Here is a 21,598-nt window from a genome sequence, read left to right on the forward strand (position 1 = left end):
GCAGAAGATGGCCATTTCAGACATCAATGAGAGGAGAGGCCATTGGTCTTGTGAAGGCTCCATTCCCCAGAATAGGGGAATGCAAGTCAGGAAATTGGGGTGGGGGGACAAGCAGGGGGAGGAGGGATGGGATAGGGGGTTTTCAGAGGGGTAACACAGAAAGGAGATACCATTTGAAATGTAAATAAAGCAAATATATAATAAAAGAAAAAAGAAATGAAAAAATAGTTTTTAAGATATAAAAGTCAGCACTTAATGGAGAAAAGTGGGGTTGGTGAAGGCTATGGCTTTAGCCTGAGTAGCAGGGAGCCAGTGAGAGATGAAGGATATAAAGTAAACCCCCAAGTTAGTAATTTTAAAAGTCCATCAGAATCAGGTAAAGCCACAGAGCTATATGGTTCCAGGGACTCGGACCGCCATCTGGAGACAAAGGATTCCAGGCAGAATCTTGATAAAGGCAGAGAGCCAAAAGAAAAGAGATGTTGAGGATCTGCTCCTGGGTCATGTCTGCCAGGAACACCAGTGTAGACTTTTATATGAGAGAAATTAATTCCTGGCTCATTATTCTGGGAAGCTGTCTTGTAACAGCTGGCTCTCTATGAAAATTTGCATAGCCTGTTCTACTTTGGCGGCAGAATGGCAACAGCTGTGGGGATGAACATTGCTTTCATAATGAACAATGGCAACGGTAATGGCACCACAGAGAGATATTTTAATAGCACCAAAGGAGAGGATGAGAGTAAGAAGATCGGTACTGGGAAGGAAAATCAGCTGTAACTGCCCTGACTGTTGAGAGCATGTAAGGGCTTAATCTATCCATTGCTGTACAACAAACTGTCCCTAAAGGCTTAGTGGCTAAAACAATGAAAATATTTATTTTGTTCATAAATGCGACAACTGAAGGGACTTAGGTTAGACACTGCCAACAGAGCGAGGGGTTAGGGAGAAAGGAGGAGAGAAGGAGAAAGGAAAGAGGAGAGAAAAGGGGGAGAGGGAGGGTAGAAGGAAGAGGGGAGAGAGAAGAGGAGAGGAGAGAGAAAGATTAAGGCAGCAGGAGGAGGAGGATCAGGAGGAAGAAGAGGAAAAGGAGGAGGAGGAAGAGAAAGGAGAGGAAAGGAGGGGAAAGGGAGGGCAGAGGGAAGGCGGAGAGAGGAGAGAGAAGTAATGAGAGAGAGATGAGGGAGGAGGAGGAGGAGAGGAAGGAACAGGAGGAGAAGGAGGAACAGGAGGAGGAAAAGGAGGAGGAGGAAGAGAAGAGGACTTCTGTCCCTAGCCTGAGAGTAACCCATTATCACTTTTCCTGCTGCATTCTATTCACTGGAAGAAACATTTGTCTAAGGTTGGTCCATATTCAAGAGGGGGTGAGGGGCTGGAGAGATGGCTCAGTGGTTAAGAACACTGACTGCTCTTCCAGAGGTCCTGAGTTCAGTTCCCAGCAACCACATGGTGGTCACAACCTTCTGTAATGGGATCCAATGCCCTCTTCTGGTGTGTCTGAAGACATCTATAGTGTACTCATATACATTAAATAAGTAAATAAATAAATCTTTTTTTAAAAAGAGGGAGTGAAATGGAGTTTACTTTTTAATTTGAAAAGTGTTAAACTTTGGACTTGGTTTAAATACACTATAATGAGAGCTTTTCCATCAAAGATTATCAGAAGTAATTTAACATAATAAATGGAGAAGATCATTGTCCAGTATTTGATCATATGCCTACATATAGCTGTACGGAACCTGGCAAAGGTAGCTGCTTTTCTGAATACCTATCTGTCCAGCTGAACAATCTCTTAGTATATGAAAGGGGGAAATAAGGGCTGAAGATGTAAGTTAGCTGGCAGAAGGCTTGCTTGGCATAGTAGTAGCTCTGGTTCCATCCCCAGAATTCAGCGACACATAAAATGGCGGCGGGCACCTGTAATCCCAGCTCTCAAGATGAGGGCAGGAGGATGTAAATTCAAGGTCATTCTAAGCTCTGTAATGAGTGTGAAGCCAGCCTGGAACACATGAGACTCTCTCTCAAGAAAACAAAAAGGGGGTGGGGTGGGGATTAATATTTGGTAGTAACAGCTAGCTTTTGTCATAACATTAAAAATAGTCATTTATTCGTGTTCTCTCTAAATGGGCACAGATAGGTAAGAAGTAATATTCATCTAATGCTTAACTCTGTTCAGTACAGTGCCTGGGCTGTAAACTTTTGAGAAGTGTAGAGTTAAGGCAAACTTAAACTAGAGACTGTTAATACAAAGTGGGACTCAGGCCTTAGACCTGTGCTCAATCTTATAGACAACAATTAGCGATCTTTTAAGTGCACACTCGATGAAAACCTGACATCTCACCCACCATGCCAACCCTTCTAGTTTGTTCTACAAGGAAGGCATGCTTCCAAATTACAAAAATATTAGGTAGTTTGTTTTCTATACTTCTTGTTAGCGCAGTTTTCAGAACAGGATGTTGGTGAAGAAAGGTTTGAGTCTGTGGCTCATCTATCCCTCACATTGCCTTTGAGAACGGAGATTATAAACCAGCCGTTAAAACCAAAGCCTTCGTCCGTAGGGCTGCAGTTTCCTCTCCAAGCTCTCAGGGCTCCATCCAGAAAATGGAAACACTTCACACGGCTTTTGTAAAGCTAGACGTGCCTAGCACAACCATGAGCTTGTCAAATTGTCAAACTTTTCTTTCTTTCCTATTTAAACTTTACTTTCTGTAGGCTTTACTGAACAAGCAACATTTTCATTTATCTAGTTCGTCTCTCAATTACAACTTGCAACTCCTCTCCAGTCACTTTGGCAACAGTTCCCAATTCCCCAGCTGCCATAAAGCGCGGCGCCCTTCACGACAGCGCACGACGCAGCGACCAGAAAGCCTCTGCCTCTCGGGCCAATCGCGTTGCTCCTCGGCGATGACGTATCCTGTTGCGCACGCGCAGGGTGCGGAGACCTTGGATAAGTCTACCAGGCGTTTAGCGGAGGTGAAAACCCTGCCTGTAGGGACAGGAACGAGGGAAGATGCAGAGCTGGAGTCGTGTGTACTGTTCCTTGGCCAAGGTGAGGGCCGCCCGCGTGGGGTGATGATGGACCACAGGCGCAGAGACGCCCGCTTGTGGGCCCGGACGCGGCCTGCCGCCGGGAACCGCTGCGGCCCCGCCTCTGTGCCGGTACAGTCCGGCCTCCCGAGGCAACGGGGAGCTCGAGCCCGGGCTAGGGAGGGCCCTGGTGCGGAATGGAAGCCCGCAGCCCCACACGATCCGGACGCGGGTCGAGGGGTCTGGGCCTTCACCCGGGTACGGGGACGAGTCGATCACCCTTGCCACACGCGGCCTGCCCCTTGATACCTTTAGTCTCATCCTAATGACCCGGGGGTGGCCTACTTTCTAACAGCGGGTAAGTAACCTTGAGGCCCTACTGGCCTAGACGTGGTCAGCCCCGACACACAGTCCTGCAAGTTCCTCCAAGGTTCTGTTTTCATTCACGACTCTAGACTAGTGCACTCTGCCATCAGTCAGGCCCTGGGGCTTATGTTTTTAATTGCAACGGTCTATCGTCCAAACAACTTTTCCATTTCACCTGCCAATTAACTACCCAGATTGAATGTATGAGGCCTAGTGGCAGGGTAGCATGAGAACTTTAAGGACAATACAGAGATGAGACTCTCCACATCTGAGTCGTCTGTGTCCTTAAAAGTGAATGTAGCACGCAAAATGTCATTGTTTTAGGGAGAAGGTGTGGGGGGGCTAACTCTCGGTACAGTTCTTTGCCCCTCTTTGGTTGCCATGTCTTGATCTCAGGTGCAGAAGTTGCCTTCAAGTAAAAAAAAACATTACTACATCAGAGTATGTTGTCACTGCTGTCCATTGCTTGCGCACTGTGATAGGAGCTGGAAGTCTGCTTTCTTTTTGTGGCCCTGGTCTTAGGAAATGGTAGGCACAATGCTTAGAGAGTGTGAGATTATGATGCAATCTGTGGAACTTCCAGAGTGTGGGGACACAACATTGTTGGTACATTTTCCTAGTCTAGCTTTCCGATCACAGTTGGTGGCTTAAGAACATCTTTATAGATGTTATAAATGATTACAGACTGTTTAATAGATTCATTAGGGAGCGTAATGACAAATGAAATGAATGTTATTGAAATACTCAAATATCTGAATTCAAAGTTTTGGGATTTTAATTAGAACACTAAACTGATCCTTGGCATTAAAATTAACCATGCTTTCTGAAGTTTTAATGAACCTGTAAGCCATTGAGTATATTTTTATTAGGTTTAATATGAGATGGTTCATTGAATGTTCATGATAATGAGGCGGACCTGGCAAGGTAAGATTGTGAAAGTTTAATATTATGGGCAAAAAAGTAAAATTGGTAGGATACCCCTTTGTGGCACAGAAAGTCCGTTAAGTATTCGTGCTTGATATATTTGCCTCAGTTGCCATCTACCTTTTAGATTACATTTATTACTTGTGCGCATGCATGTAGGCACAAGCATGCATGATGTAGTACATGTAAGGATGCCAGAGGACAGCTTATGAGAGTCAGTTCTCTTCCACCGTATGGTTTCCAGGGCCTGGACTTGGGAAGTCAGCCTTGGTGGCAGGAGCCTCTACCCAGTGAGCTGCTCACCATCCTGTTTTAAAAATTATATTTTACTTAACAGGAAAATTTCTTTTGTCTTTTTTTTTCTATTCTAGAAAGGCCATTTCAATCGGATATCTCATGGCCTACAAGGAGTTTCTTCAGTTCCTTTAAGAACTTATGCAGATCAATCAAGTAAGTACCTGATACAGCAGTTTCCAGTCAGATTAGCTGACAGTTCTTTCACATTTTTATGTAAAGGAAAGTGAATGATAGAGTAACTTCGTAGTGTTAGAGTTAAGCTATGTGCTTGTTTATTGTTGATGAATACCCAGTGTGTTACCAGAGGTAAGCATGGCCCAGCCCGTTCTTAGGCAGAGGCTGGTATTCAAAGGTGAATAGTACATAAGGGTCCTAAGTGTTTGGAGAAGAAACTGAAAATTAAAGCAGGTTACTAGGATTCTGGGAGAGGATGTCCGGCAAGCCTTTCCAGAGTTGGTGTCTCCTCAGAGGGAGTGAGGATATGAAAAGTTACGTCAGTCAGAAAGGTCTCAGATGGATCTTAACTTGGGAACCTCCAGGAAAAGCAAGAAGACTGGTGGCTGTGCAAAGTCCCAAGAAGTAAGATCAGAAAGGTAGAGGGATCTACCCGATCTCGGAAGACTCTCTAGGCAGACGGTATGGGCTTTACTCCACTGGTGATGGAGAAACTCAGGTGGGTGTTGAGTTGAACAACTTTTTGTATTATAACTTTTAAGAATTCGTTTTGTCTACTGGGTCAGATTGTGTTGGTTGTTTCAAAGCTGTGATGATTTTTGAAATCTTGAATGAAATTCTTTAAGACTACCATTATCTACAGAAAAGGGAGCTGTGGGGTGTATAATTTCCTTCTTAATGCTTTCTTGAAGTTTTGAATTTTCTGTAAAAGATAGGTGTTTTGTTTTTTTATAAGTACTTGGAATGGGATAAGTGGGTTTTTGATAAGGTATTTAACCTACAAAAATTTTTTGAAGTGATCCTTTTACTGGACCCATTAAAGTTTGATTTTAATAGTATTTTACTTCTTAATTTTGGTCTCTGTTATGATGCGTGTGTGTGTATGAGTACCTGTGTGCATACCACAGTGCAGGTGTGGAGGTCAGAGGATAGCCTTGGATGTCATGTATGGTATATTCAGAGCCTCTGTTTTCAGTCTTTGCATAGACACTTAGATTTTAATGGAGTGAGTCCATGCTGGTTAGTTCTTGTCTACTTGACACAAACTAGAGTTACCTGGGAAAAGGGACTTTGATTTGAGAAATTCTTTCCATCAGATTGGCCTGTGGGCATGTGTGTAGCTTGTCTTCTTAATGGATGATTGATGTGGAAGGGTCTAGTCCACTGTAGCAGGAAGGCCTGGGCTGTGTGAGAAAGCAAGCTCAGCAAGCAGCATTCTTCAGGCCTTCTGCTTTAGCTCCTGCCTTCAGGTTCCTTCCTGTCTTGGCATCTGTGAAGATGAAACCCTTCCCGAAAAAATGCTTTTAGTCATCGTGTTGATCACAGCAACAGAGAAACAAACTAAGAGACAATAACCTTTAATCATGAAGTTTGGGGTCTCTTAACATTGTCAAATTGCAAATATAAAATTAGTATAATTTTAGGATAGATGAAATAGCAATAATTTTATATACTTACATGAAACTGAACTATTTACTTAATAGCTTTTACTCTCAAAAAATAGAAGCGTTATTGGGGCAAAGACTGACTTTTCTTTAGTATCTAAGATGGCACATTTGGTTCTCACTGCATGCTTACTCAATAAAAGAATACTGTGGCCTTGTCTGTTTTAGTTACTATATCACAGAATATTCAGCATGGTCACCATACAGAATAGTACCAGCTAAAATGCCAGTCCTGTTATCTAACACATGTAGGGCTTCGTTTTGTTCCAGACAGTCTTATGTCTGCCTTGCTTTGGCCATGCCTCTCTGTTAGCCTTCCTGTGCCAGGAATAGAGAAGCTCTTAGAGAAGTAGAAGCCTTTTGACCCACTATTTTTATTCTGCTTTTGTGGCAGTGTATTGGTTGATCAGCTTGAGGAAATCAAAGCTTGTGATAGGATATCTGTTACAACGACTAGGAGATGTTTGAATTTTTTTTTTTTTTTTAGAGACAGGGTTTCTCTGTGTTGCCCTGGCTGTCCTGGAACTCACTCTGTAGACCCGGCTGGCCTTGAACTCAGAAATCTGCCTGCCTCTGCCTCCCAGAGTGCTGGGATTACTGGTGTGCGCCACCACCGCCAGGCATGTTTGGATATTCTTATAAAGCAAATCATCAGGCTGTGTGAGGTCCTGTTCCTATTGATAAGGAAAGACCTTGTAGTTCACCACAGATACATATTCATTGCAGTTATATCATATTTTCATTCATTGTTTTATTCATTATTTCAATAAGTTGTGCTAAGTTCTTTGGCTAACTGCTTGGATATAGCAGTGATCTAAACAGACAAAAGTCAGCTTCTTTGGATTTCACAGTCTTCCTGAGGAAGACAAACGTCTAATAGATACTTGTAATTATGCTAAACAGTCTAGTGGCTAAGGATAGGGGTTTATGAACTCTGTATATGGAAAGGGAATGGTTACATAATTCTTTCTTGAGGATTTTATGTTTATGTAATGACTATTGTTACTTGTCAGCTTGCCTGCATCTGGAGTCACTTAGGAGAAAGTCTGGGGGCTTACCGTGAGGTTAGGTTAGCCTTTGAAGATACCTTGATTACATTAATTGATTGGGAAAATTCATTTTAATTGTGGAGGGGATTACTACCTGGGCAGGGAATTCTAACTGTATAAAATAGAGAAAGTGAGCTGAGCTCTGCTCGCTGTTTATGGATATGATGTCCCCAGCTTCTTCAAACTCCTGATGTCCCCTGTCACAATGGACTTAAAGTACCTTGAATTGGGATCCCAGATAAACTCTTTTTTAAGTTGCTGTGTTTTGTCACATCAACAAGAAAAGAAATCCAGACATTGCCTGAAGAGGAATGAATGGAAATGGGTGACTATTATAATGTGGAAAGAAGCACAGTCTATTTAAACTACTATGCATATGCATATACATATACTATACACAGTGCTGACACATCGAAGCTGATTTCGTGGATAGGAAGTTTGGAGTCAGTAAGGTGTTTTAAGCAGAGCTATCATAGGGTCAAGTTTATTTTAAATATTATTGTGGTTACAGGTTGGACTTTGTGGTAATTTTTTATTTTTCACTAATCAGATTATAAGAGGCATGGTAATTATCATGTATATATGTTCCAAGAGCTTAAGTGTTTGAACTGTGAAGTGCATGCTGTCAGTATGTAGTTCTAGATAATGAAACAATGTATATATGTAGGCTAGTTAATTCCATGCATGTAAGTGACTACTGAAGCTTGGTATTAATGGGTGTGCAGAATGGTATGGGAGATGAGATTGGAGAACTACTGAAAAGATGTAGGTGCTATAACTAGTAAGGTAGAATTGTTTGAGTAACAGACAGGGGGATTAGTGAAGACTGAGGAACTTAGATCTGAGCTGCATCTGGTCAAGGGGTAGCAGTGCAGGCTGTTGCTAGAATGAGTTCAATTCCCAGCAACCACATGGTGGCTCACAACCATCTGTAATGGGATCTGATGCCTTCTTCTTATTTTATTCTTAAAGTCTAAAAGTTTTTAAGATTATGATCAAAAAGTGAATTGTTTCAGTTTAAGATTTCAGATCATGAACACTTTGGGATAAGAGTGAGTATATCATATTTATGGGAGAAGTTTGCAGAATAGCTTAGAGATTAAGGCTAGTGCCAGTTTAAACCATTTCAGCCCTCAGCATTCTATATTATGACTATAAAGGAAGGTTGTGTGTGTGTGTGTGTGTGTGGTTATTTTGCTGATGAGGGGTTAAAGTGAAGCAGCTCAGATTACTCACCCAAGGTCACCTTGTTAGTAGTTTAAAGCTTTGCTTTTTTTTTTATTTGATATATTTTTTATTTACATTTCAAATGATTTCCCCTTTTCTGGCTCTCCAGTCCCCGAAAGTCCCATAAGCCCTTTTCCCTCCCCCTATTCCCCCATCTGACCCTTCCTATTTCTCTGTTCTGGTATTCCCCTATACTGTTGCACTGAGTCTTTCCAGAACCAGGGGCCACTCCTCCGTTCCTCTTGGACATCAATTAATATGTGGATTATGTCTTGGGTATTCCACATTTCTAGGCTAATATCCACTTATCAGTGAGTGCATACCATGATTGATCTTTTGAGTCTGGGTTACCTCACTTAGTATGATGTTCTCTAGCTCCATCCATTTGTCTAAGAATTTCATGAATTCGTTGTTTCTAATGGCTGAATAGTACTCCATTGTGTATATATACCACATTTTTTGTATCCATTCCTCCATTGAGGGACACCTGGGTTCTTTCCAGCTTCTGGCAATTATAAATAGGGCTGCTATGTAAAGCTTTGCTTTTTACTTTTAATATATGAAGGCTGAAACTAAAGAGTGGGATTGTATTAAATACAAGGAAGAATACCAGAGGTAGAGTCAATAAGTAGATAGTCGAGGCTAGTCAGTTTATTTCTGGGCCTCTTACGTCATCCCTACCTTCCTCATGTTAATAGTGTCATGTCATCTGGTATACAATAACCAATAAGTAGCAGCTGGATATAGGGTTCATAATCTAGGACTTAGTTGTATTTACGTATCTTATGACTAGAAGATAAAAATGGGATTTCAAATGTTGTACTATTTTTAGTAGCATCAGAGTACATCAGATAAATGGAACAAAATAATGCTGTGTTGAACATCCTGATTGTTTGGAGTGTTTTAGAAAATGCTAGTAATTTACCATTTTATATCAATCTGTTCTTATTGCAGTTGATGCTGATGTGACAGTGATAGGTTCTGGCCCTGGAGGGTATGTTGCTGCCATCAAATCTGCCCAGTTAGGCTTTAAGGTAAGATAGGCCCGAAGTAGAGGTTGCTTTGCTTTATCATGGGCCAAGCTGGTTTTAGTCACACAATGCTTTGCAGGTAAAAACATGGGAAATACTTTTAAAAATATTTAAAAAAATCTTCCTTGTATTTGGATGTTTTATATGCATTCATGTATGTTTGTGTACTGTATGCACATGGTGCCCACAAGAGGCCAGACAATGGTATCAGATTCTTTGGAATTGGAGTTACAGACAGTTGTGAACTGTTGTGTAGATGCTGGGAATTGAACCTGGGTGCCTTGGAAGAGCGGCTACTTTCTTAACCAACTGAGCCACCTCTCAGGCTCAGGAAATTATTTTGTTTTAGCTATTGATTGTTTGTAAACCTGAGATTGGTGGGCTTTATTAATTGTAGAAGTCTCATAGTATAGAAAAGCCAGCTCTTTTTCTTCTGAAATACTTGATTTTGGTTTGTAAATATATTTGAGATAACAGTGTTAACAGCAAAACAATATGGTAATGTTGTACAAAAATCTTTTTAGAATAATTCACTCTAGAGTTAGCCTAGTTTTTATTATTCAGATGATAGAATTCAAAGCGTTCTTTAAAAAAATAAAACAAACTTTTTATTAATTCTAAATGAATTTTACATCATGTAAAATTACCCCAATCCCACTCATCTCTCTCCATTCCCCCCTCTGTCCTTGCAACCCCCCCCCCAAAGAAATTGAAGAAAAGAATAAAAAAAAGAAAAACATCTTGTGGAAGGTGTAGTGTGTCAGTGTGTTCCACAGTGTACCCTTCTACCCACTTTACTTGTAGATGTTCATTGCAGTGAGTCATTGGTCTGGCTTCAGGCCACTGGCTTCTGCTACACACACTATACCACCGAATCCTCACTGGGATGCTCAGATATCCTGTTGTTGCCTGTGTCATGGAGATCCTGCACTTTGGATCTGCAGGATTGGCCCTCAGAGGGTACTTTGAGTCTGAAAAAACACAGGTTGAGTAGCTTGCTTTGCAGAGCAATTAAGACATATATTTGGAATCTTAGGGAAAAAAACCATGCATGTTACCTGTTATTAAATAATGTTCTCTTTGATTGTAGACAGTCTGCATTGAGAAGAATGAGACACTAGGTGGAACATGCTTGAACGTTGGTTGTATTCCTTCAAAGGTGAGCATGTATTTCACACCGCAGAGATTGCTTTATATTAGCTGCTGGCTGCAGAGATGTAGTAAGACCAACTTTATAATCTGATACAGTTCCTTATAAGGACTCTGAATATGTTTATAAGACTTTTTTTCTATGTAAACCTTCTAGTGCTAACACCCTCTTGAATGTCATATATACTGGAAGTTCTTCCTGTTCTAGACTTTAGTGTTCTGGATTTGTTTTTGTTTTCTCTCGAGCTTTCCATTGCTTCTGAAAAGATAATTAGTAAAATTTTTGTTCTTAAAGTTCTTGCCTGTGAAACAGATCCCTTTTAATCTGGCACTTTGAAATGTGTTCTTATTGTTTTATTTTTAAAGAAAATAGCTTTGTTTTGTTTTTTATTCTTGTTTGTCTATGTTTCATGTCACTATTATTTATCTTAGGTTAGTTGTGTGAAAAGGAAAGATGAATTTGTAAGGTAGTATGTACTATTTTAAATAGAAATGTCATTTTGTAAGTGCTTTCTTGTTGCAGAGCCTGTATTTATGAGTATTTGGTAAATTTGCCTTACTTCTTTTAGGCTTTATTAAATAATTCTCATTATTACCATATGGCCCATGGAAAAGATTTTGCATCTAGGGGAATTGAAAGTAAGTATACCTTTTATAGTTAGTACCATATGTACTTGACTCTTCATGCTAAATACTGATGTGTGTGAACAGATGGTTATTGAAGGATAAGTGAGATAAAAATCTTGAAATTTGGAGAGATTTACATAAGATTGTTTAGTTCAGACTACCATGCCAACTTCTATGCCTTTGCAAGTTTTTGCCTAAGTTCTGTTTTTAGGGGTGTCAGTGAAGAGTTGATTTTTTTATTTCCCTCAAACTTGCTAGATTCCTGATAGCTGTGCTATTGCAGGTAAGACTGAAAGGGGATGCATAGCCGCCACCTGAGTTGTGGAAAGAGCAGAGAGAGGGAGCGGGAACGGGGAGAGGCTCTAGAGAGGACTGTTCATGGCACGTGCATGGGGTCTGTATTGTCTTCAGTCACCATGTCTTTGGGAGCTGTTTTCATCCTTTTCTCCAGTTGTATTTGACAGATACTTACATAAGACAGACTTAATGCTCTTTGTGGCATTATTTTTACAGTACTCGGTTTCTGAAAGAGGCCGTGTAGGCAGTCCACTCAGCATATAGATGATGTGTGTATTACAGCAAGTATGTCACACTCTGTGAAAATACCCTGATGTTAGAAGACACAGGAGTGTCAGGAGATGTGCAATATAGGCAAGCCTTTCCTGTTAGCTTGGTGGCCTTTGTCAGTCAGAAATGTCTAAAGTCTGTCTGTGTGTTGGCTTCCTGGTGTGATTGCTGTGTCGTTACCTCTGCAGTTCTGTGAGTTGAATTACATTGTTGCTTTAATGTTTTGAGTTAAAAGAATTTAAAACCTAGTTCATTAAGTTTTTTTTGTATTTTGGAATGTTCAAATATATACGTAATTGTTTTTGTTTCATGAAGTTTTAACCTTTGCCTTTATTTATAATTTCAGGTGATGTTCTACTTTGCCATTGTTACTTTATCTATCTTCCAGACTAATAACCATCATAAAGTATTTGTAGGATGTGCCACAGTGAAATAGGAGATTCTATTTTGGACTGCATTTTTGGCACAGATGCACATCTAACAATGCTTAATAGGATCTGTATTTATGACCTATGACATGACTTTGCTGGGTGTGGTCATGACATTATGTTTTAGAAGTTAATGTTGTCTTTTAACATAGTTTTATCAAAATTGAGATGAATATTTTCAGATCTTGGGAACTGTCACATATTGCTTTCAGAATTTAAATAATAAAAAGATTTATTTAACAAATTACAGTATCAGAAGTTCGCTTGAATTTGGACAAGATGATGGAGCAGAAGCGCTCTGCAGTAAAAGCATTAACGGGGGGAATTGCCCACTTATTCAAACAAAATAAGGTTGGTGTTCAGCGCTCAGATTTCTGTCTTATATACACGAAATCATTGCTTTATGATAATAGCCATGTTTTATCATCTTGGCCTACTGTGAGGTTTTGATTTAATTTTTAATAATAATAAAACATTTAAAAAGTAATGTGCATTTATTATCATCAAACCCTACAGAGAATAAAAACCAAAAGGAAATCCAAAATAACACTACCCTGAAACAGATGTCTCCGAGATAGTGTTTTTGCTGCTACACGCATTGTATATTTTTAAGGAAGCATTTTATGTGCTGTGTTACCTATTGTTTTTGTTACTCCTATCAGAAAAACATTTAAACATTGTGAATTTATAAATATTACTTTATAAAGGTTGTTCACGTCAATGGATTTGGAAAGATAACCGGCAAGAATCAGGTTACAGCCACAAAAGCTGATGGCAGCACTCAGGTTATTAGTACTAAGAACATCCTTGTAGCTACAGGCTCAGAAGTTACTCCTTTTCCTGGAATCACGGTATTTATGCTTTCTAATTCATCTCTTACAACCTTCTTTACAAAACAGGTTTTTATAAATTTATCCTATTCATAAAATGTTTGCTGAAACACTAATTTGGCAGCTATTTAGCATTGCAGAATTACTTCTCTTGATTTAGCGGTGATTATGATAAGATATAGAATACTTTATATTTGAGTTCAGCATAAAGTTAAGCAGGCATGGTGATGAGTGTCTATAATCCTAGCATTTGGGAGGCAGAGGCAGGAAAGGAAGATAGTTATAAGCTCAGTGGTTACAGATTTAGCAGCCAGGACTACATAGTAAGACTGTCTCAGAACAAAGAGCTGGTGAGGTAGATAGCCTGGTTGACGAAGTGCTTGTCATCCACCTGTGTAAACAGCTGGTCGTGGGGAGATGGACTTGCCATCCCAGCAGAGATCCTGTGATGGCTAAGGCTGACTTTGGGCCTCCACACGTGTACACACATATACACACTTACACATCAACAATAAAACACAACAAAACATGGATAGTTTGGAATGTCAAATTTCAGAGTAGCATTTTGAATGAGAGCTAAAGGAGTTGTAATATATCTATAGATAACATCAAAGCAAATAAATGACTTAAAATTGTATTAGATGAGATCAAGATAATGACATACTAGGCTTTCACAAGTAATTCTGAATGTTTTTGCTCTTTTTATAGATTGATGAAGATACTATAGTGTCATCTACAGGAGCTTTGTCTTTAAAACAAGTTCCAAAGAAGCTGGTTGTTATTGGTGCAGGAGTAATTGGTGTAGAATTGGTAAGTAGGATCTTCCTTTTCTTGCTGCTATGGAGTTGAACGAGACTTAAAGCCTCTTCTTGGAGGCTAGAGGGATAGCTCAATGGTCACAGCACCATTTATCAGGGGACAAGATTGGGACAGTTTCAGGTAGTAGGCAAAATGGAGAGAGGGCTCAGTGCTTAAGAGTACTTGCTGCGCTTGGAGAGGAACTAGGTTCAGTTCCCAGCATCTGTATGGTGACTTTCAACTATCTGTGGCTCCAGTTCTAGAGGATCAGGGCCCTCTTCTGGACTCTGAGGAGACCAGGCATATACATGGTGCCCAGACACCCATTCAGGCAAACACCCATTTATATAAAGCAAAACAAAACAAAAAACCTACTTTTATTTGATTTTTATTTATTTATTTATTTATTGCTATAATATTTGAGGTCATTCATTGTTGAGTTTTGCTTAAAACTTCCAGTAATAACAGATACACCACCTTTTCTTCCAATATTACTTAATTAGGTGAATCATTAGTCTTTAGTATGCCCTTTGTTTTATAGTCTGCTGCTTTGTTTTTTCATCATTCTGAGCATTGAAACTGGTCTCTCTTTTAATCTGATAACCCTTGACATACTGAAAAATAGTTTTCCTATGCCGTCCCCAGGGTGATGTCTGTACCTGCAGGAAAGTAGACCTTTGGATTGGTGTCTGTATAGGTTCTTACTGATGTCACAGCCCCTGTTGCGAGCCCCAGCATGGCTGAAGATCCTTTGTTTCCCTGCTAAGCACTGGCTCTGCCATGCCAACTAGTCTCCCACTTCCTTACTGACACGTTGTCTCCCCCTCCTCCTGCTTTCCATGACTTCCTGAGTAACATGCAGGAGAAAGCATGGGCTAGACGGACTCCTTGCTTCATGCTCATGCTCCAGATGTCAAAGTACCTTTGTGTCCTGTTCTCCTTTTGTTGTTCTTCCTGCTGTTGGGAAAATACAATTTTCCCTAAGAATAACGTTTTCACCTCTCCTTTGTACTTCATAGTATGTTTTTCTGCTTTCACAATGACTTGGTTCTGTGGTGTTTGTTTGTCTTTCTTTAAACTTGGTCTGCTTTCTACCTGCTATTCTCTCACTCCCTTTGTTTGAGAGAAGGTCCCATATGGCCCTGACTGGCCTAGAACTTGCTATGTAGATGAGTCTGGCCTTGAACTTGCAGCAATCTTCCTGCCTTTGCCACCTGAGTTCTTGTTTATTTTCCTTGTGATTTATTGTTGAACATGTCTCTGTTTATACCTGGGTGTCACACATGCTCAGGTGCATTTCCTTGCAGACATGCTTATAGTTATGTCGGTAAGCCTTCTTGTGAGCCTTTTCCCCATTCATTCTTTTTTTCCATCTTGTGCAGGGTTTACATCTACCTTCTGGTTTTATCTTTTTTTTAAAAAAATTGCTTATTCAGGTTTCTGGTTTTTTTATTGAAAAATTCTTACATGCTTACATTTTCATAATATCCACCCTCCATTCTCCCCACTCCAGACTTTCCTCTGTCCTTCCACTTTTCCCCTGTCAACTTTGTGTATTCTCTCTTTTAAACTCACCGAGTTCATTTAGTGCTGCGTGCATGGGTGTAGGGCCACCTACTGGAGCATGGATAGCTTTTTTGGTACTCCATTCCTGAAGAAAACTTACCTTTCCAGGACTACCAGTTGCCAGTACGTTCTCATCTAGGAGTGGGATTTTAACAGCCCCTCCCTGTTCATGCGAAGATGTTAGTGGTCTTAATCTTGTACAGTCTCATACATGCAGTCACAGCCACTATGAGTTCCTTGTGTGCATTAGCCCTGTCATGCCCAGCAAATACTGTTTTGCTATAGATGTTTGGCTTTTACAATCTTTCTATCCCAATTTCTGCAATGATTTTGAGCCTTGGGGGAAGGGATGTGCTATAGCTCTAGAGATCTATAGCCTCTCATTTCTTCTGCACAGTGACCATTGGTGTGTTTCTGTATTAGTCACCATCTACTGCACAAAGAGGCTGCTGTGATGAAGGCTGAGAGATTCATTAATCCAGGTTCAGGGCAGGTCCTGGGTTTACAGCTGAAGCAACTTGCTCTGAAGCCAGTGTGAGACCAGCATCATGCCTCTGTAGTCTTCCGACCTTGTACTTCCTCTGCCTTAGACAGTCTTCTCTCAGTCAGGGTCATAGGTGCTTTTCTTCACTCTTCCATGTAAATGTTACTTAGATGGAAGGAAGCTTTCTGCAATCATGCTATCTAAGATGGCCCTGGATCTGTTTTCTCCTCTTTCTTATAGCCCTTCATTATCTTCCAGCATGAAGTTGATGTATTGTTGACTTCCTCTACCATATCGTAAAGTTCCCAGGGACACCAAATTTTATTATTTAGTAACATACACCTAATGGTTACAATGGACCTAGCTTATAGTAAGTAAATGTGGAATAGATGAAGAATAGATAATCTTAACCGGGTTTCCTTTTAAACCCTAGAGCTTTCTCTAAACATTTACAATATTCGAGATAATTAGTACATGTTGCTATGGAAACTTAGGTGATTTTTTTTTCTTAAAAATTAATTTTAGGGTTCAGTTTGGCAAAGACTTGGTGCAGATGTGACAGCAGTTGAATTTTTGGGTCATGTGGGTGGAATTGGAATTGACATGGAGATATCTAAAAATTTCCAACGTATACTTCAAAGACAAGGATTTAAGTTTAAACTGAATACAAAAGTTACTGGTGCCACTAAGAAGTCGGATGGAACAATTGATGTGTCGTAAGTATGATACATTTGGTTTTGGCAAGTCACCCTTATCTCAAAAAGTACTCATTTTCAGATTAGTAAGTGTAGCCTAGACTTTTTATAACTTAGAGTCATCTTAATGCTTTGTATTACACAGTATTGCCCATCAAATTTGTCAGTTAAAATTTATGAATTAGTTGATACTAAAAAAAAAAATCTTATCAGATAGTCTCATTGTGATATTTTTCATTGTATATATTCATAAAATTTAAAGTCTCTTGTGTTTTAGATTATTTCATTTAGCATTAGAGTTTGATGATGGTTTACTTAATAACATTTATCTGATACTCATTAAATATTTACTTAATTTAGCAAAGTAACTTCACAATCAGACAGTTGGTAAGAGGCTTGAGCATGGATCTGAGATCTTTTTATTTTTTTTATTTTTTTATTTTTTTTGAGATCCTGGGGACCAAACCCTAAAGACGCCATGTATACTAAGCAAGTTTTCTACCACTAAGCTACATCCTCAGTCATGAGACTGTTCTTACCACTGTGTAACACTGCCTAGTTTTATGAGATGAATAAACTTTTAAGATTTGCATGACTCATGTGTGTAATGAAATAGACACTGGAAATGTCATGGCTCTTTTGAGCTATTTATGTAGGTATGTGTTTAACAGCTAACACTGTTGGTTATTTAGTGTTGAAGCTGCTTCTGGTGGCAAGGCTGAAGTCATCCCTTGTGACGTGCTCTTGGTCTGTATTGGTCGGCGGCCCTACACTCAGAATTTGGGACTGGCAGAGCTTGGAATTGAACTAGATCCCAGAGGTAGAATTCCAGTCAATTCTAGATTTCAAACGAAAATTCCAAAGTAAGTTGAATAATTACCTGTATTTTCTTTTTTAAAATGTTATATGCATATTTTTGGCTCTCTCTAAAGATAAAAAAATGACATATAGTGAGTAGGTTGTAAAGGAATATCTAGCATTTCTACTCCAGTAATTTGACAAAGGTTATAAAAGTGATAGTACTGAAGACTGTTTTACTTCCTTCCTAATTACTAATTACTAATCCTTCCTAATTACTACTGTTTTAATTGAAAATGTTTTATTTGCTATTCAACTGTCTATCTTATTTAGAGATGAAATTTTGCTCTATGGTCCAGGATAGTCTCATACTAGACTCTAGTGATCCTTATATCTCAGGCTCTTAAGTGTTGGGCATTTTCAATAATTATAAATTTATTTTAGATACTGTTTTGAAAATAAGACTGTGTAAATTAAATATAAGTAATTGAATTTTTCATGGCTCAAAGATTAGATATTTAGCCCTAGTTTCTAAAGAGAGCTGCATTTTATTGATTGTACTTTTTGGTGCTGTACTAGTTAGACCTATGCTTCTGTGATATAACTAAATTTCCTTTGATGTTAGAAGGTTACAATGTTTCTTTTTTCTGGTAGTATCTATGCTATTGGAGATGTGATTGCTGGTCCAATGTTGGCTCACAAAGCAGAAGATGAAGGCATCATCTGTGTTGAAGGAATGGCAGGTGGTGCTGTGCACATTGATTATAATTGTGTGCCATCAGTGATTTACACACACCCCGAGGTTGCTTGGGTTGGCAAATCAGAAGAACAGTTGAAAGAAGAGGTAATCCTAAGGACGGGCAGTTTTACTCCATCATGGGATTTAAGCTAATGGCACTAGTGACTAGAAAACATATCTTTCCTTGTAGTAACTCTGTAGAACATTATAGCTTATGTATATTTGGCTTTGGAATACAGCAAATGGTATTTATACTTGCCATTTCTTCCTACACTAAATTTTATTCTGTGTGCCCTGAACAATTACTTTCATGGGATTTTCTTAACATTTGGAGATGATGTTTTTTCACTAATGGGAAAAAACTGATAGAATGTTTAATATATGTTCTCATTTTTGTTCTTCCCAGGGTATTGAGTTCAAAGTTGGAAAATTCCCATTTGCTGCAAACAGCAGAGCTAAAACAAATGCTGACACAGATGGCATGGTGAAGATTCTTGGACATAAATCAACAGATAGAGTACTGGGAGCACATATTCTAGGACCAGTAAGTATTGCAAAGTCCGAAAACCCAGTAAGATCTCTGGGAATCACTTAATAGATGGAATTTGGTATACTTGTTGTTGCTATTCTGCTATTGTCAATGGAAGTTTGAGTAAGAATTGTGTGCATTGCTCCTAGCAAGGTACCCCAACAGCACTCGCAGCTGTGCTTACTGCATCATCTACTTGCACACTGCCCAGTGCCCCACGAGTGCCAGGAATGCTCTCTGACAGCCAGCCTCAGACTGTTGGGTGAGGCCTTGCTGACTCTGGTCCCACTGTGCTCTGCCCTCCCCACCCTTCTTTCTCACCTCATCTTTCTACTCTTCTTCGCTCATTAATTTTTTTTAATTTTTATTTTTATGTGTATGGGTGTTTGCCTACATTCACGTCTGTGCACTACATGCATAATGTACCCAAAGCGGCTAGGAAAAAGCTTCAGATCCACTGGAACTAGAGTTGTGAGCTACCCTGTGAGTGCTGGGAACCGAACCGGGTCCTCTGTGAGAGCAGCCAGTGCCATCTCTCCTGCCTCACAGGCCAGGCTTGGTGTGCAGTTTGGGGCCTGTACACATGCTTATTGTACTCTTGGTGTGGGCCACTCTGCCTCCTTTTGTTTGCTCCTGAGGGAAGACTTAGGCATCATGGAGTCTGAAGTCTCTTTCCATGCTGTGTACTAGAACAGCAAAGTTAACAGTATGTAAGTGCTTCCTGTGACACTCCTTATGACTTAAAACTCACTGTTCATATTTACCTTTATAGTATTGTGGGAGAGGTGCTATTTTTCAGGCAAGCAAAGAACACACAAAAATAGCAAAGTGGCTTCAGAGCTCAAGCTTCTTCTCTTGTTATATTTTCTCCTATGTTTTTCTTGATGGGAAACTTTTCTGACTTTTTGTCAACTGTTGTGATAATAGAAGTTTAAGACGAATTTAAACTGTTAATGCCTAAAAGCCTAATTTCTTTTTTTCAAAATCATAGCATGGAGTTATTTTTGCCTTAAAAACATAATTTTTCATTTTCAAGGGTGCTGGAGAAATGGTAAACGAAGCTGCCCTGGCACTGGAATACGGAGCTTCCTGTGAAGATATAGCCAGAGTCTGCCACGCACACCCGGTAATTACCAGTACACACTGGCTTAATGGCTACCCACATTTTCTTTTGATCCATAACTATTCACATTTAATTGTCCATTGCTTCCCTTACAGACCTTATCAGAGGCTTTTAGAGAAGCAAACTTGGCTGCAGCTTTTGGCAAACCAATCAACTTTTAATTAGAAGATCGTTTTTCTTAAAATCTGGAAGCTTTTGTCAACATTACATTTTTGAACAGGATAATCTCCCAGTTCCAAGAATTTGTAGGATGAAATTATGAAACTCCTGGAAGGTCTCTAGTGGGTTTGAACAGATTGGAATAACCTTGTACCTATATTTCAAGTATTTTGTTCCAGTGCATTAATGCAAACAGAAAGCTACATATAGTAGCATCCTGGAAAGTTTTTGACCTGCTTTGATATTGTCTACAAGATCCGACTTCATCGAATTAGCACTAATAGATTTTACCTCTAATTCAGTGGAGGTAAATCTGTGGACAAGGAAAGAGCTGGAGAGTACGTGTGAACAACTTGAAGAAGTTAAAGTAACTGGCGAAGTTACTTTAAACTTGGTTTTCATATTGGAAACGAGTTGGTGACTAGAGCAAGATTCAAATATGTACAAACAACTTATGTAAATAAAAGTGATTGCCTCTCATTTTATTTAACTTCCAAATTCCTGGCAGTTTAGAGGTAGAATTACGTGTTTAAACCTTAAGGTTATAGGTCTGTAAGTCTAAAGGGCATTCAGTTGCCTAAAAGGAGATTTTGTCCACGAACTATTAAATGGAGATTTATGATTATACCAGGGAATGAAGATACCAAAATAAACATGTCTTAAATATTTATTTACTGGTTATTCTGAGTGTATATTAAGATGGTTCTAATTCTTAACTACCTCTTATTACCTTTTAATTGTTACATCTGTAGCACTGAATGTTCACGTGTACAACAGCATTAAGGTGTTTGTATGGTCATTGCCCTTTCATTTGTTTTACAGATAACTACTAAATGTTTAACTTGTGCTTAGGAGGAGGAGTGTAAGGGAATCTGTAATGTGCTGTATTTTCCTATGTAGATTTCCTTGGCTTAGTAAATGGCCATTTTTTAGGAGTGCTACAAAATTAAATTTACTGATGTTATTGAATGTATCTCAACAAAGGCAATGAACTGAACACAAACACTTTATGTGTTACATCTAAATTTTCATTTCAGATTTATTGAGTACCTCCTAAATTGATAACTACTTAAAAATATACAAAGAAAAGGTATTCACTTGGCTGCAACTTAAAGGATATAATTTTAAGCCAAGTGGGAATAATATTGATTCTAACAATATTGTTGTGTAAAGTACAGGCTAAACATTTTAATTATCTGTAAAGAAATGAAAGGTCAGTGACCACTCAGATGCTTTAATATTGTTGCACAACCAATCGCAGTTCAAAAGTTTACTTGTTTCTAGTCTTTAATCACTTCTCTGTACATTTTTTAAATCAGTTAAATTGGCTCAACTACAAACTGTTTAACAGTTTAGCTGAAATTGTTCCTTTGTTTATGCCTAAAGTTTAAGTTAGTGTTTACTTTGCAGTACCTTTATGGGTTTTTTTGGAGGAGGAGTGGTTGTTCACAGTTTGCATTTAACAGACTTGGTGCTGTAGTGCTGATGTATTAGTGGAAGTGAAGACTGTATTTTTTAAATCTAAAATGTCAACTTTAGGTTGGGTGATGGTTAAATTAAATAACGAGT

The 21,598-nt window shown here is 39.2% G+C and overlaps 1 protein-coding gene across 1 annotated transcript; it reads left to right on the forward strand.

The window, feature by feature from the left end:
* Window positions 1-2,905: 2,905 nt before the first annotated feature.
* Dld (dihydrolipoamide dehydrogenase) lies at window positions 2,906-20,699 on the forward strand. The gene is made up of 14 exons (XM_052186000.1): window positions 2,906-3,046; window positions 4,686-4,764; window positions 9,461-9,540; window positions 10,628-10,696; window positions 11,256-11,325; window positions 12,559-12,659; window positions 13,016-13,159; window positions 13,847-13,948; window positions 16,512-16,702; window positions 17,374-17,544; window positions 18,134-18,323; window positions 18,625-18,762; window positions 19,784-19,873; window positions 19,966-20,699. Exons 1-14 carry the CDS (start codon window positions 3,008-3,010, stop codon window positions 20,029-20,031), a joined length of 1,530 nt encoding a protein of 509 aa, XP_052041960.1. The 5' UTR covers window positions 2,906-3,007; the 3' UTR covers window positions 20,032-20,699.
* The last annotated feature ends 899 nt before the right edge of the window (window positions 20,700-21,598 follow it).

The sequence above is a fragment of the Apodemus sylvaticus genome, chromosome 6 (assembly GCF_947179515.1).
Source record: "Apodemus sylvaticus chromosome 6, mApoSyl1.1, whole genome shotgun sequence".
NCBI lineage: Eukaryota > Metazoa > Chordata > Mammalia > Rodentia > Muridae > Apodemus > Apodemus sylvaticus.

What these genes read in the sequence shown, in the direction of transcription:
- Dld (XM_052186000.1), top strand. Translation starts at nt 3,008, where the DNA reads ATGCAGAGCTGGAGTCGTGTGTACTGTTCCTTGGCCAAG. An exon ending in TGCATCTAGGGGAATTGAAA is followed by an intron (nt 11,326 to 12,558) that starts GTAAGTATACCT and finishes AACAAATTACAG; the next exon opens with TATCAGAAGTTCGCTTGAAT. An exon ending in CTCCTTTTCCTGGAATCACG is followed by an intron (nt 13,160 to 13,846) that starts GTATTTATGCTT and finishes CTCTTTTTATAG; the next exon opens with ATTGATGAAGATACTATAGT.